Source organism: Rhea pennata, chromosome 26 (assembly GCF_028389875.1).
Source record: "Rhea pennata isolate bPtePen1 chromosome 26, bPtePen1.pri, whole genome shotgun sequence".
Classification (NCBI taxonomy): Eukaryota; Metazoa; Chordata; class Aves; order Rheiformes; family Rheidae; genus Rhea; species Rhea pennata.
The window spans coordinates 473,145-486,858 of record NC_084688.1 but is presented as its reverse complement, the minus strand read 5'-3'; the positions used below and the strand labels follow the sequence as shown (position 1 = coordinate 486,858).

The window sequence follows — 13,714 nt, the reverse complement described above, 5'->3', positions numbered from 1 at the left end:
CGCCCCGGCAGCGCTGGGCTCCCACGCCCTCTTTGGCACAGGCGTGCAGGCACCCAGGGCCAGGGCAGCTCCCTCTCCCCGTGGGCACAGCCAGTGCCAGTGGGTGCCGGGGGAGCGGGACGCAGAGCCCAGAGAGCTGGCTGTGCTGTTGATTAAGTGCCGAAGGGCGCAGCGAGCCGAGGATGGCTCCCAGCGCTCCGGCTGGCTGGAGGGGCGGCCAAGGACGCGCAGTGCTGCTCCTGCCCGGCCGCCCCGCGGTCCCCCCTGGGCCTCGGACGGGCCCACGTTCGCCCTGCGAGCTGCAGGCAGCCCTGCCCGCCTCCTGCAGCCGGCCCACGCTCAGGGACAGGAGGCACAGCCTTGCCTTTGTGCATTTATTTAGAAAAACGCCCCCTCCCACCTCCCCCCAAAAGACTGAACTGACAAACTTTACAGAGGCAATGCCGAGGGGCCAAGCCCCGGCCAGCCGCCCGGCCCCGCGAACCCACTGTCTCCGGCGCCAGTGGGGCCGAAAGCTGCCCGCAGCTTTCCAGGAGGGTCAGGTGGGCGACAGACGGCCGGAGGGGCCGCGGCACCGCACGCTGCCCCGCGGCCAGAGCGCGGGCACGGCCCCCTGGGCAGTGCCGTGCTGGACGCAAAGGCTGGGACGGTCAGGGATGGAGCCGGGGATGGGGCTGGCCTGCAAGGGCAGAGGGGCCCGGGGAGCCCGAGGCGCCCCGTGGCACGGCAGGGCCCCACCAGGCAACGCAGCATCTCAAAATAAATTAAGGAGAGGGCCGCCCTCCCGGCCGGGCTGTCCGGAGCATCCCGCGGCGGTGGCGCCGAGCTAGCTGAGGAAGGTGCCCGAGGGCGGCCGGTGCGGCCAGGGCTCGGGCGCCAGGGCGGGCTTGGGCGCGTGGCTGCCGGTCGGCTCCTCTGCGTGGGGCGGGCGCCGGGCGCCCAGCACGGCCAGGTAGGTGCCGAGGAGCTGGGCGATCTCCTCCACCTGCGGGGCAGAGCCGGGTGAGCGCGGGCCATCGCCCCGGCCGGGGCCCCCGGGCGCGCGCCTGCTCACCTGGGAGGTCTCGAAGAGCAGGTCCCGGTCCTCCAGGGAGAGGCGGAAGGTGCTGCCGCCCGAGGCGCCGAAGGAGGAGATGCGGCCGTAGCAGAAGGTGTCCAGGGGCTCGGGCTCGCCCGGCTTGTAGAGCGACACGGCCTTGGCCCCGACGCCCAGCCACAGGCGCTGGGTGGCCGCCGGCGGGCTCTGCGGGAAGGCGAGGGGCGTCAGGGCCGCCCGGCCCCGCGGCCCGCGGCCCCCCCAGCCCCTAGCTCACCCCGCGCAGCTCCACGTCGAAGAGCGTGGAGCCGAAGCCGGGCCACTCGCGGACCAGCGCCACGTAGGCGGCCACGGCCTCGGGCCGGCCCATGCCCTGCAGCAGCTTCCACTTCTCCACGATGCCAGCCAGGACGGCGGCGCCCTCCTCCCGCAGGCGGCCCCGCAGGCGCTGGTCCCGCTCGGCGCGCTGCTTGGCCAGCGCCTGGCCCCAGAGCCCGCCGGCCAGCAGCCCCGCGCGCAGCCGGGCCCCGGGGCGGCGGGCCGGGGGCGCCGGGGGCCGGGCGGCCCGCAGGCGGGCGCGCAGCGCTCCGGCCGGGAACAGCTCCTCCAGGCGCGGGCAGGGCGCGTGGGTGGAGAAGTCGCCGCTGAGGCTCTGCAGGCGCAGGGCCGCCAGCGTCTGCAGCGTCTCCTCCGAGGCGGGCACCCGGCCCCGCAGCACCATCTCGTGCGCCTGCGGGAGGGAGGGTGAGCGGCGGCCCCCGCGCCCGCCGCCGCCCCGGGCACGGGCACGCCGCTCCCACCTGCTCGAAGAGCAGGGCGAACTCCAGGCTGTCGCGCGGGACGTTCTCCGTGTCCAGGAAGCCGTAGTGCTTGAAGCAGAGCCTGCACGGCGGGTCCTGCTCCCGCTCCTGCCCGGCCAGGCTGCGGGACGTGGGAGCTGTGGGCGCCGGTGGCCCCGGCCGCCCGGCCCGCCGCCCCCCGTAGCGCAGCAGAGCGGGGACATTTACTTTTCAAACCTGGTGAGGACGTCGGCCAGCAGCGTGGCGCTGCCCACGGGCTGCTCCCGCAGCCGCGACTGCTCGTAGAGCGCGAAGAGGTTGGGGCTCTGCGAGAGCCCCAGGCGCCGCACCAGCTCCTGGGCCACCTGGGCGAGACGCGGCGGTGACGCTGGGGCCGGCCCCGGCGCCCGCCCCGGCCCGGCCCCGGCGCTCACCTCGGCGGCGGTGGTGTGGGAGCTGATGGCCACGCGGCAGGCGGCCGCCCCGGGGCAGTGCACGGTGCAGACCATCTCCTGCCGCCGCGTCAGCACCAGGATCTCGTCCAGCGAGGGCACGCACTCCCGCCCCTGCGTCTTGCCCAGCGCCGCCCGGATGAAGCCGGCGTACCTGGCCGTCTCCGAGGCAGGCGCCCGGCGCTCGGTCCTGCGCGGAGGCGGCGGCGGGCTCACGGCGGCGCCCGGCGCGGCCCGGCCCGGCCCCGCGGTGCCGGCGGCTCACCTGTCCAGGTGGGAGCGCAGGAAGCGCAGCACGGGCGGCGAGGGCAGGAAGGTGCAGCTCATGCAGGTGAGCAGCTGCCAGTAGCGCAGGTCGCCCGGCCCGCCCGGCGCCGGCGGCTCCGTCGTCTGCTTCACCAGCTGGCAGTAGACCTCGTCCACCAGCGGCGGCAGGTCCAGGCAGGTCTGCAGGACGCCCTGGATCAGCGGCGCCGGGTCCCGCTCCGACTCCAGCTGCTGCAGCGAGTTGAAGAGCCTCACGGCCTCGTCGCGCGGCGCGGCGTAGCCGCGGGCGCCGGGGGCTGCGGGGCGCCGGGGGGTCACAGCCGGCCCCTGCGCCGGGGCGCGCGGACGCCCCGCGGCCCGGCCCCCCCGCTCACCGCGCGGGTCCGGGCCGCCGTAGGGGAAGGGCAGCAGCGGCGCGTAGAGAGGGCTGCTGGTGTAGCGCAGGATCGGGTTGCAGCGGTAGATCTGCTCCAGGGCCTCGGCGCTGCCGCCGTGCTCCTGCCGGGACAAGCGACGGCGGCAGCTGCAGAGCAGGCGCCGCGGACGGCGCGCTCGCGCTTCTCGTCCCTGCCCGGCCGCAGCAGCCCCGGCGCCGGGCGGCCTCACCTCCACGTCCCGCATGAGCAGCTGCGTGGGCGTCTGCACCGGGGCCTTGCTCTCGATGACCCGCTGCACGGCGCGCGCCCAGCGCGCGGCCTCGCCGAGCCGCTCCGCGTACAGGCGGTAGCAGTGCTTCCTGCCGAACACCGTCACGCTCCAGTAGCCTGCGAGGGACACAGGGCTCACCCGCTGCCCGCCGGCGCCCGCGCCCCGCTGGCACCCGGCCGCCCTACCTGTCTCCTTGTAGGTCTGCTTGTCGGGCCAGAGCACGGAGCAGAGGCTGGTGAGCACCAGGGAGCCCAGCCGCTTGGCCCCCTTCTCGCTGCTGCTGTAGTAGTCCAGGGAGTCGGGCGTCAGCACGAACCAGTACTTCCGCGGCCGGAGCCAGGGGGTCTTCGTGCCGCCCCGCACCTCCCGCTGCAGCCAGCCTGGGGAAGGGGATGTCTCAGCGCCGGAGCATCCCGGGCTCGGAGCGCCCAGCGGGTCCCGGCGCCGCTCCAGGGCAGGATCCCCCCTGCACCGCAGCACCATCCTGCTGTCTCGGCCCCGCTGCACCCACCTTTCACCAGAGCATCAGGCTCGTCCTCCACTGGCCCCGGTCCCTTCTCCGCAATGAGGCTGCGCATCTCCTCCGACACCAGCAGGGACCTGGAGAGGACACAGGGCTCAGCCCAGGCACCCGCTGGTGCCCCAGGGAAACCGGGGCTCCGGGCGCCCCGTCCCCCCGCGGTGGGAACGCTGCGGAGCCACTGGGTGCAGATGACCCTGACTAAAAATAAGCTGTTTGCAGTGGCGGCTCTGCCAAGGAATTCGGAAAATGAACAACCAGGAAGGAATGTTGGCAGCGGAGCGGCGCTGGGAGGACAGGGAGCAGAGCGGCTCCCCGCGGGCAGCCCCCGCGGCAGCCGAGCCGTCCCGCGCGGATGGGCCGGGGCAGCAGACCGGGGCCGGACCCAAGCCTGCATCTGAGATGGGGACGGAGCCCAGGAGCCCAGGCTGCTCCACGCCTCCAGGACAAAGTGGGGAGCAGGGGGCACCCCGCGAGCTGGACGGGGTGCTCCGGTGGCGCCGGGCGAGGGACACAGCCGGGTCACTCACCGCTCCGAGCCGCTGCTGGTGCGGGTGGGCTGGCTCAGGCTCACCTCCAGGGATCCCTGCAGAGGAAGCAGACACCTCAGCCCTGCAGCCCCCCGGACCCCATGCAGGGCCGGGAGCTCACGGCCGGAGCCCCGCAGGGTCAGAGAGAGCCACCGGGCATGCTGGCCACCTATCCTCAGCTAACCCCGGCAGGCTGAGCGCCGTGCAGAATTGCACAAGGTCAGTGCTGAGTAATACGCTCACAGCACAAAGTCCCATTGTAATGGGGCTGCGGACTTCCTGCCCGCGGCGGTGGGACGCGGCGCAGGGAAGTCCCTGGCCCCGCAGCAGCCGGCTGCTCCGCGGTGCTGCTGGCGACAAGCTGGGGCGCAGGGTGAAGCTGGGGTGCCGGAGTGGGGCATAGGCCACGGCGGCAGCGCCGGGCTGGGTGTCACCGGCCAGGGCATCAACTGCTCCAGCCCCACAGCACCCCATGCCCGGACCAGCTCCTCACTGGCCGTGCCGACCCACGGGCCAGCGCGGCTGCCGCTGGCTCCAAAGCTGCGGCCCGCAGGAGGAGGCGGTGGCAGCGGCCGACTCCTTCCCGGAGATATAAATAAACAAGGAAAGGAGGCCGCCGCGCGCGGGCCGGGGCAGCTGCTCCCACGCTCCCGGGAAGGGGCGGCCAGCACCGCGGGTTTTCAAGGATCTGGCGGCCTCTGGGCGGGCGAAAGGCTCCCCAGGGAGGCGGCATCACAGCGCCCACGCCAGCCCTGACCTCTGGGGCCGGCATGGGCCTTCGGCACGTCGGCGCCCTGGGCCGTCCCCAGCCGAGCCGAGCCGAGCAGCCCGGCCGCATCGGGGCCATGCTGCAGCCCACACTGCCGAGTAAGAGGAGAGGGGACGTGCAAGCTGGACCAGGCCACGTCAGGCTGCCACCAAGACGCGTGCCCTCTCCAGGCAGGGATTCAAGCCCTCGCTCCAGGGCCTGGCACCAGCCCCACAGAGCAGGGATTCCCCCGCTGCCTCAGTGTTATCAGCCGTGCCCCACGCAGCCCTACAGGAGGGAAGCGCCGGCTTCCGCAGCTCTGCATGCTGCTCCGCTTCCCCAGAGAGGAAGCGGCCGGAGCAGAGAGATCCAGGCTTGGCTCCCACAGCGTGGGGAGAGGCCCCAGGCACAGCCACGGGCTGCCGGTCCATGCACAGAGCCCCGGTGAGGAGCCCGTCCTGGCAGCGCAGCCAGGACTCTCCGCCTGGCCCCTGCGAGCCCCGAGTCAGTGCGAAGCACGGCTGCAGCAGCACAGGGCAGGCATGCTCCGAGGGGGACCCAGCACCACCAGCCCCACTGCAGCCTGCCCTGACCAAGCTCACAACACCAGGGGTTCATCCGCACCCGTCCTGCAGCCCAGCACCTGGCAGGTGCCTTGGCACTGGGAAAGGCCCGCGGGCAGCAGCAGGACAGCGGCAGGCCGACGCCGCGGCCCAGAGCTAGGGAACTGCAGGGAGTGGTGACAGCCCGGTGCTGCTTGGTGCAGCGGTGGCCCGGAGCCGCGGGCAGCCCCTGCTCCCAACTCGGGACCCAGGAGCCCTCAACGCCCCCCGCAGCCCGGGGACAACCCTCGGCTAAGGGCAGCGCCGGCCCCGCGGGGGAGGAGGGACCTCCCGGCAAAGGGGGCGGAAAGGCCGCCTGCGCCGGGCGAGCCGCGGCCGCAGCCCCCCGGACACCGGCGCCGGCAGCGGGGCAGCCTCCGGCCGGGCCAGGAGCCCCCAGGCGCCGCTCGCCGGGAGCGCGGCGCGGCCGGGCTCGGGGCCGGCGGCCCCGGGCGCGCTGCCGCCTCAAGCGAACCTTTGTCTGGGAGCAGCCCACATGGTGCCGGGTGGCAGGCGGCCAGGGCGCCGCCGGGCAGCGCTCGGGCTCGGCTCGGCTCGGGCCCTGGCACGGCCCCGCCGAGCGCCCTCCGCTGCGGCCGCCGAGCCCCGGCAGTGGCGGGGACGCGCCAAGGGCGGCCCGGCCCCCGGCGGGACTGGCCCGGCCGCGCTCCCCGCCGCCGCCGGGCCGAGCAGCCGGAGGCCGGTGCGCGGCAGCCGCGGCGCCCCGCCGCCCCCCGGGCCGGGCCGAGCCGAGCCGAGCCGCGCCGGGCCGGGCCGAGCCGAGCCGCCGCGCTGCGCGCCCGGCGCCGGCGCAGCGCGGTGCCGCAGCCGGGGCCCGGTTCGCCGCGCGCTCCGGGCCGCGCCGAGCGCTGCACTAAGCCGTGCCGCGCCGCGCCGTGCCGTGCCGTGCCGTGCCGTGCCGCGCCGCCGACCCACCTGGTCGCCCTGTGCGCGGAGCTCGAAGGACGCCGCCTCCTCCTCGGCCTCGCCGTCCGCCTCCCGGTCCGCCTCGCCGTAGTCGCGCCGCAGCAGCGTGAAGCCCTGCCGGCAGCACAGCAGCCACCAGAGCCCGCCGGGGAACGGCATCGCCCCGCCGCCGCCGCCGCCGCCGCCCGCCCCGGCCCCGGCCCCGGCCCCGGCCCGCGCCGCGCACCGGCCCCGCCGCCGCCGCCGCCGCCGCCGCCCCGAGCGGGCCGGGCCCGGCGCGTCAGCGGCCGCCGCCAATCGCCGCGCGCCGCCCGGGGCGGAGCCAGCGCGCCCGGGGCGGCGGGGCCGGTGCGCGGCGCGTCACGTGCGGGGCGGCGCGGCGCCGCCACCGGCACCGACAGCGCTGCGTGTCCGGCCGCTGGGCAGCGCAGCGACGGGCCCCGCTGCGGGAGGCACTGGCAGGCCCGGCTGGGCCCGGAGTCGCCCGTGGCACCGGCACCGTGCGCACCCGGTCCGGGCACGGGCACTGCGTGGAGCTGCCTGGCACCGGACAGCTCGTGCAGCCAGTGTGAGCAAAGCTCCTTGTGCAGCTGGTTTGGGCAGCAGCATCATGTGCGGCCAGGCCAGGCACTGGCACTGCATGTCCTGGGCTGAGCACCAGCTCCGCGTGCACCGTGTCTGGGCACTGGGGCCACTTGGAGCTGGTTGGCACCAGGCAGCTCGTGCAGCCGGTCTGGGCGCTGGCACCACGTGCACCCCATCCGGGCACGAGCTCCACGTGCACCTTGTCCCGGTGCCAGCTCTGCGTGCACCCAGCCTGGGCACAGGCATCATGTGCACCCTGTCCAGGCACTGGGGCCACGTGGAGCTGGTTGGCACCAGGCAGCTCCTGCAGCCGGTCTGGGCAGTGGCCCCATGAGCGCCCCGTCAGCCCTGGGCCCCCGGTGATGGGCAGGCACCGGGCTCTGGGTGCAGCCTTATGAGCACTGGGCACCATGCGCAGCTGGTGTCAGCACCCAGCACCACGTGCAGCTGCGCTGGGCACTAGGTGCCAGGCACCGGAGGCAGCTCACGCCTGGCTGAGCACCCTGCTGGGGGTGACGGTGACAGGGACCCCATGCAGCCCCCTCACTGCAGCAGGGCTGGGCCGAGCAGCCAGGTGTCATGATGGCAGCGTGGAGCTGCCGTATGGCACCGGTTGCAGGCACTGGCCCGGCCCCCAGGAGACCATGTGCACGCAGAGGCGTGGGCACCAACAGCCCGAGGCTGGTGCAGCCTGGCAGGGCCACGGTGCTGCTGGGCGCTGCACGGATGGATGCTGCAGGCTGCCTAGATGCAGCCAGTGCCCCACATGCTGTAGGGTGCTTTCAGCCCAAATTCACATGGCTTTTGCCACCCCTCGGTGCTGTTCCTGTGTGGATGGGGAGTTCTTTGTGCGGGGTGGTGGTGGTGGTGGTCTGTGTCTAGGTAAGACACTTCTGCCAGTATCTGCTGCGTCTTCACTCCAAGGGCCCCCCCCAGGCTCCCCCCACCATCCCCCCAGTGGCTGTGGAGCCCAGCTCAGTGCTGCCACCACACGCCAGGGCTGACAGCAGCCGTGCAGGGCCCCAGGAGGGGTTGAGCACATCAGCCATGGGCTCTGGTGCTGCTACAGCTGTTGGGTCAAAAATGTTTCTGGGAGCAGCCATAGGGGCCAGGAGGTGCACGCAGGAACTGCTGCCTGCCAGCTTCCCTCCCACGCTGCTGCTGCTCCCAGCAGCCATGCGCCCGGCACAGTGGGGCTGGAGGCGGCCGGTGTGGGGTGTGGGAACTTGGAGCAGATGTCGAGAGGGTGCTGCAGTGAGCTGGTGGCAGGGCTGCTGGCGTGTCCCTGGGCAACGCCGTGGGCACCGCCATGGGCGGTGGGGCCAGCTTCAGGCACAGCTGTGGGCACAGCTGTGGGGCCAGTGCTGGACATGTCTGTGGGCAATGCCGTAGGCATGGGGGGCCAGCTTCGGGCACATCCATGGCCGATGCCATAGGGCCAGCTTTGGGCACGGCTGTGGCACGGCTGTGGGCACAGCTGTGCCACAGCCGCTCCAGCTCCACGGCTGCTCACGTGCGGCGGCCCTGGGGGGACGTGGCTGCGGCTGCTGACTCAGCTGTAATCGCGTTTCCTGCCAGGAACTAGGCGAAGGGTCCGGCTGGCTTCTTCCCAGGAGCAAGGCTGGGCGAATGCTGGCGCCAAGAGCGCCTGGGTGAGTGGGAAACAGCCTCCAGCCCCTGGGAGGCTGGGAAAGCTCTGGCTCTGCTGCAAAAGCCCTGGAGAGCAGCTTGGAGCGTTTGCCTGGCTCCTGCTCCCGCAGTCTGGGCTGTGGCCGGCCGGAGCACGGCCGGCCCAGGCCCGCGAGCCGGGAGCCGGCCAGGAGGCGCTGGGGCAGCGCTCTCCTGCCTGGGGAGTGAAAGCAGAGGAGAGGAAAGCCCCTGCCCAGACGGGGGCTCCCGGCCTGGTGCACTGCAGGGTTGCCCGGGGGGTGCCCAGCCCCCGGCCCCGCCTGCCCGGCTCTGCCCGCGGTTCTGCCACCCCCGGCCCCCCCAGTCCCTGCCCGGCCCCGGGCTGCGGAGCCGGCAGCGGGCCCATTCCCGAGCCCTCCACGGACCCGGCTCCCGGGGCCCGCGCAGCGGCAGCTCGTCCTCGCGCCGCCGGCGGCCGCGTGAGCCCCGTCCGGGGCTCTGTCCTGCCCCCCGGGGGGCCGCGGCGCCGGTCCCCGCGGGCAGGGGACGGTGCGGGCAGGGCCAGGCCCTGCGGGGCCGGCACCCGGGCGGGGGGCGGCGGGGGCGGCCGGAGCCGCTGTGTTCTGCTGCCGCCTGCAGGCGTCCCCGGGCCGCCGTCGGTGCCCGCCGAGGCTCCGCCGCGAGCGCCGTGCGGGCAGCCCCGGCGTCCCCCCGCCGCCCCCGCCGGACCCCGGGCCCCAGACCCCGGACCCCGGCCCGCACCACGCGGCCGCTCTCCCGGTGGGCGCCAACACCGTTTATTTGCCAGGAGGGATAGGAATGAAGGTGGTCACGGAGCGCTGCCGTGGACGCCCCAGCCTGAGGGCTGCAGGGCGTTGGGACATCGTGTCGGCCACCCGCAGCTCACAGGCCACTGCGCAGATCACCCTGCCCACGCGTGCGCTGGGCACCGCCAGGCCCCGCATCCCTCTGCCCGTGTGTGCATGGGGCACCGCCGGCTGCTTTTCCACCAGCCCAGCGATGCATAAGGCTCTGCCAGGCTGCAGCCCCCCTGCCACGCATGCACAGGGCACTGTGCTGTTCGTCCAGTCCTGTCCCACTGAGCAGCTCTGCAGGGCGTGGGGCAGTCTCTGTGCAAAAACAAAGCTCTTCTGAGGGAGGCGGGCAGGGGTGTGAGCCCCCCCTCCCCACTGGCCACGGGGCACAGCCTCCCTACGCCACGTCCTGGCAGGTGGAGAGCGAGCTCCGCCGGCGGGGACTGGGGCAGCTGGAGCAGCGTGGGTCGATGGGCCCCACGCAGCCGGCGTCGCTGGCCAGCAGCCACAGCTCGCGGCGGAAGCGCTGGCCCAGGAAGGCGTAGAGCAGCGGGTTGAGGCAGCAGCGCAGGTAGGCCAGCCCGCCGGTGACCAGCAGCGCCAGGTCCTTGCGGCGGCTCTGGGCACAGCTGGCCTCCCAGCTGGCCAGCAGCTCGGCCGTGTCCAGCAGCACCATGAGGCTGTGGGGCAGCTGCAGGGCCACGAAGACCAGCACGAGGGCCAGCAGCACGCGCAGCGCCCGGTGGGGCTGGGCGCCACGGGCCGCCAGCAGCGTGCGGGCCACGGCAGTGTAGCAGCAGGCCATCACCAGGAAGGGCACAGCGAAGCCCAGTAGCACCTGGGCCAGGTTGGTGGCCCCCCGGGCCGCCCGGGAGACGGCCGACGGGAAGACCACTCGGCAGAGCCGAAGGTCCTGATGCTGCTCCGCTTGGCCGTAGATGAACTGGGGCAGGGCCAGCAGCGCGGCCAGCAGCCAGGCCAGCCCCGCCACGAGCCAGCCATAGCGGCGAGCCCGCGGGCGCAGGCGGCAGGCGGCCGGCAGCCGCACGATGGCCACGTAGCGGTCCACGCTGATGCAGGTGAGGAAGAGGAAGCCGCTGTAGAAGTTGAGGGCATAGAGGCCCTGCAGGGCCTTGCAGGCAGCTGTGCCCGGGGCCCAGCCCTGCAGCGTGACGGTGACGGCAAAGGGCAGCGTCAGCAGCAGCAGCAGGTCGGAGAGGGCCAGGTGCAGCAGGCAGACGTCGGTGATGCTGTGTGCCCTGCGGTAGCGGGTGTGTGTGAGCAGCACCAGCCCGTTCCCTGCGACTCCCAGCAGCGAGAGCAGCAGGTAGACGGCTGGCTGGTAGGTGCGGGCGAAGCCCTGCACGGACTCCTTCTCGCACAGCTCGGGCAGTGCGCCGTCCTCCCACAAGTACTCCTCTGTCCAGGAGTAGAAGTCGGTGGTGGCAGTGGGCTCCATGGCCATGGGGCTGGGGGTGGCCTGCACAGAGGGAGCCTGAGCCAGAACAGGTCTGTGCAGCGCGGCGCTGCACGGTGTGCTGCACTTCACTGCACAGCGTGCTTCATGGTATGCTGCACGGCACTGCATGGGACACTGCATGGTGCTGCATGCATGCTACAGGGCACCACATAGTGCTGCACAGCATACTGCATGGTGCTGCACGGAGAGCTGCACAGCACACTGCACGGTGCTGCACGGTGCTGCATGGCACTGCACAGCACACTGCACAGTGCTGCATGGCATGGCATAGCTGCCTGATGCAGCATGCCCCAAACCTTCTGTGGGGGGGCCTGAAACACACCCCGACAGCTGGGCTGGGCAGGTGGCCCCACGCGTGACCGCATTTCCGCCCCACGCTCAGGCGGCGGGAGGTTCCCGTGCTCAGTCATTGCGAGAGTGGCCACGCCGTTCCCAGGCGGCAAGGCGCAGCCCCACATCCCGCCACCAACCGTCAGCCTGCCAGCAGGGAGCAGATCCAAGGAGGGGCCCTGAGCACCTGCTGCCCCCATGCAGCCCCAGGAACCAGTGCGGCTCAGCCCCAGGCACCGGCACGGCTCCCAGCCGGCAGCTCTTGGGGAGCTGGCTGCCCGGCAGGGCGATGTGTGCTGCACCCCCAGCTCCCAGCGCCCTGGCCCTGCACTGGGGGGGATGCATGGTGCTGCAGCCTTGCACCAGGCCCCTGTGGTGGCCGAGGCCATGATCAGGCATGGCTCCCAGCTCGGAGCAGCCTGCGGTGTTGGGTGGCAGGACCAGATTCCCCCCCCCCCCCCCCCAGCTGGCGGGTGCATTCAGTCCCCGCCAGCGCTGGGAGAGGCAGCTTCCCCGCAGCTCCTGCCTTGCTCCTGGCCCACTGCACTCCAGTGCTTTGCCTTTTGGCATTGAAACCCCGCAGCCTTCCAGGAGCATAGCTTAAGAGCAAAGCAAGAGGCAGCAAGGGATGCAGTTGCCCGGTCCCCACGAGCCCTCCGCGGGAGCCCCCACCTGCTCCTCCATCGCGTGGCACCACCCTGCTCCTCTGGCCTGGCAGGTCCACAGCTGCTGCACCTCTGAGCTCTGCAACCTGTGGTTTGACCACGTGCCCCACTCGATACTGAGAACTCTGCTGGGAGTACGAGCCCGGCCCCGAGGGGAAGGACGGAGGGGAGGCGCGACCCCGCTCCTGAGCAGCACCATGCACCTCTGGCTTTGCAGCCAGGGTCCACACCCTGGGTGCAGAAACAGCGGAGCCCCACGGAGCAATGCCACGTGGGCACAGGAATGGCACCGGGCAGTGCCTCGGCCTGTGGCACGGGACCCCAGCCGCCCTGCGCGGACCACGGCAGCCAGGCACTTGGCCACAGTCGCTCCATGACCTGGGTGGAGATACTGCTGGTTGTTGCAGTTCCACAAGGAGACTCTCAGCTCCACAGTAAGGTGTGGATTAGTGTCTGTGGGGGAGAGGCCCCCTTTCCTCTCCCCGGGGGAAGCAAACTGATTCCAGGCTTTAATAGGCTTTCTGCCTCTCGCGGCAGTAATCCCTCAATCCCCCTTTCTCCATGTTTATCCCAGCTTGGCCCTCATGCGCTGGCCAGGCAGGGTCTGCTCTCGTCCAGCCCGGCTCCCATCCTGCTGGTGCAGTGCTGGGCTGCGATGCAGCGTGCCTCGCATGCCCCCGGCTCCCCGCAGCCCTGCACCTGGGACTTTCTGTTCTCTCTTGGCTCCCCGCACAGGAAGCAGCGCTGGCGACCGCTGCGGTGCAGGTGGGACCCTGCGAAGCCCCCAGCACCTACCGTGCATGGGGCTGGTCTCACCACCTGCCCTGCAGAGCAGGGCTCCCTGCAGTGCTGGGGGCTCAGAGCGCTGCACCGTCTGGGTGGCAGGGACCATATGTAGGCCAGGCGGTGGCAGCCCCCCTCCCCATCACCTCCGCGGGTGTCCGGAGATGTTTGGGAATGAATATAGGCTAAATCCAGGCCTTCTGCACCACTGGAGACACAGGCAAACCCTGAACCCGCAGGCCTTAATCTGCTGCTTGATTACAAGCCACTGCCACATCTGCTGCGATACCGCTGGCAGACACCACTTAACTCTTTCCCTGCCTCTGCTGCTGCAGCTGCAGACCCTGGCTGCCGGGGGGGGGGGGGCGCGGGGACCTGGCTGGGACCAGCGAGGTCTGCAGGCTGCTCGGGAGCTGCCGGTGCCCGGGGTGCTCCCCACACACCCCCAGTGCTGTCCACCCCCGCCGTGCAAGGCGCTCCCTGGGCTCTGCTGTCACTGTGTCCCGGCTGCCCCATGTCCCGGCTGCCCCATGTCCCGGCTGCCCCATGCCCTGCTCACCTGGTCCCAATGCACTGCTCACCCCAGGCTCTGCTCAGCCTGTGCAGTGCTCGCCCTGTACCCTGCTCTCCCCCTCTTTCCCACCCTATGCTCCCTGGACTCCCCGTGCCCGGGGTCGTGGGCCACTGCCGGCCCCGCACTGCCCGTGGGGCCGCACCCGTCGCATCGGGCTCCCGGGGGCTCCCCCGAGGGCGCCGACCGCGGCCCCACGGCGAGCGGGGACGGGAGGAGAACGAGGGGGCTCGGCCCCGCCCTGGTACCGGCCCCGGTAGCGGCCCCGCCCCGCCACCGCCCCCAGGGCGGAGCCGCCGGTCCCGCTCCGCCAGCGGCTGCAGCAGCGGCGGCGCCGAGGGCGCTCG

General features: G+C 72.8%; 2 protein-coding genes across 2 annotated transcripts; both read right to left on the bottom strand.

The window, feature by feature from the left end:
* Positions 1–377: 377 nt before the first annotated feature.
* Positions 378–6,707, bottom strand: PLEKHH3 (pleckstrin homology, MyTH4 and FERM domain containing H3). Its single transcript, XM_062595829.1, has 13 exons — positions 6,519–6,707; positions 4,233–4,288; positions 3,694–3,782; positions 3,368–3,562; positions 3,141–3,298; positions 2,909–3,032; positions 2,533–2,830; positions 2,250–2,457; positions 2,044–2,180; positions 1,837–1,957; positions 1,314–1,766; positions 1,055–1,243; positions 378–985 (listed from the first exon to the last, which is right to left on the bottom strand). Exons 1-13 carry the CDS (start codon positions 6,666–6,668, stop codon positions 827–829), a joined length of 2,337 nt encoding a protein of 778 aa, XP_062451813.1. The 5' UTR covers positions 6,669–6,707; the 3' UTR covers positions 378–826.
* Positions 6,708–9,842: 3,135 nt separating this feature from the next.
* On the bottom strand, positions 9,843–11,138 carry CCR10 (C-C motif chemokine receptor 10). Its single transcript, XM_062595333.1, has one exon. The coding sequence runs from the start codon at positions 11,136–11,138 to the stop codon at positions 9,936–9,938; it is 1,203 nt and encodes a 400-aa protein (XP_062451317.1). The 3' UTR covers positions 9,843–9,935.
* Between the last annotated feature and the right edge of the window lie 2,576 nt (positions 11,139–13,714).

Bases quoted from the DNA above. Each gene is read 5' to 3' on its own strand.
- PLEKHH3 (XM_062595829.1), bottom strand. From the start codon at position 6,668: ATGCCGTTCCCCGGCGGGCTCTGGTGGCTGCTGTGCTGCCGGCAGGGC. The intron at 3,783-4,232 runs GTGAGTGACCCG...TGTCCTCTCCAG, and splicing joins ACCAGCAGCGGCTCGGAGCG to GTCCCTGCTGGTGTCGGAGG. The intron at 2,181-2,249 runs GTGAGCGCCGGG...CGTCTCGCCCAG, and splicing joins CCCACACCACCGCCGCCGAG to GTGGCCCAGGAGCTGGTGCG.
- CCR10 (XM_062595333.1), bottom strand. From the start codon at position 11,138: ATGCAGTGTCCCATGCAGTGCCGTGCAGCATACCATGAAGCACGCTGT.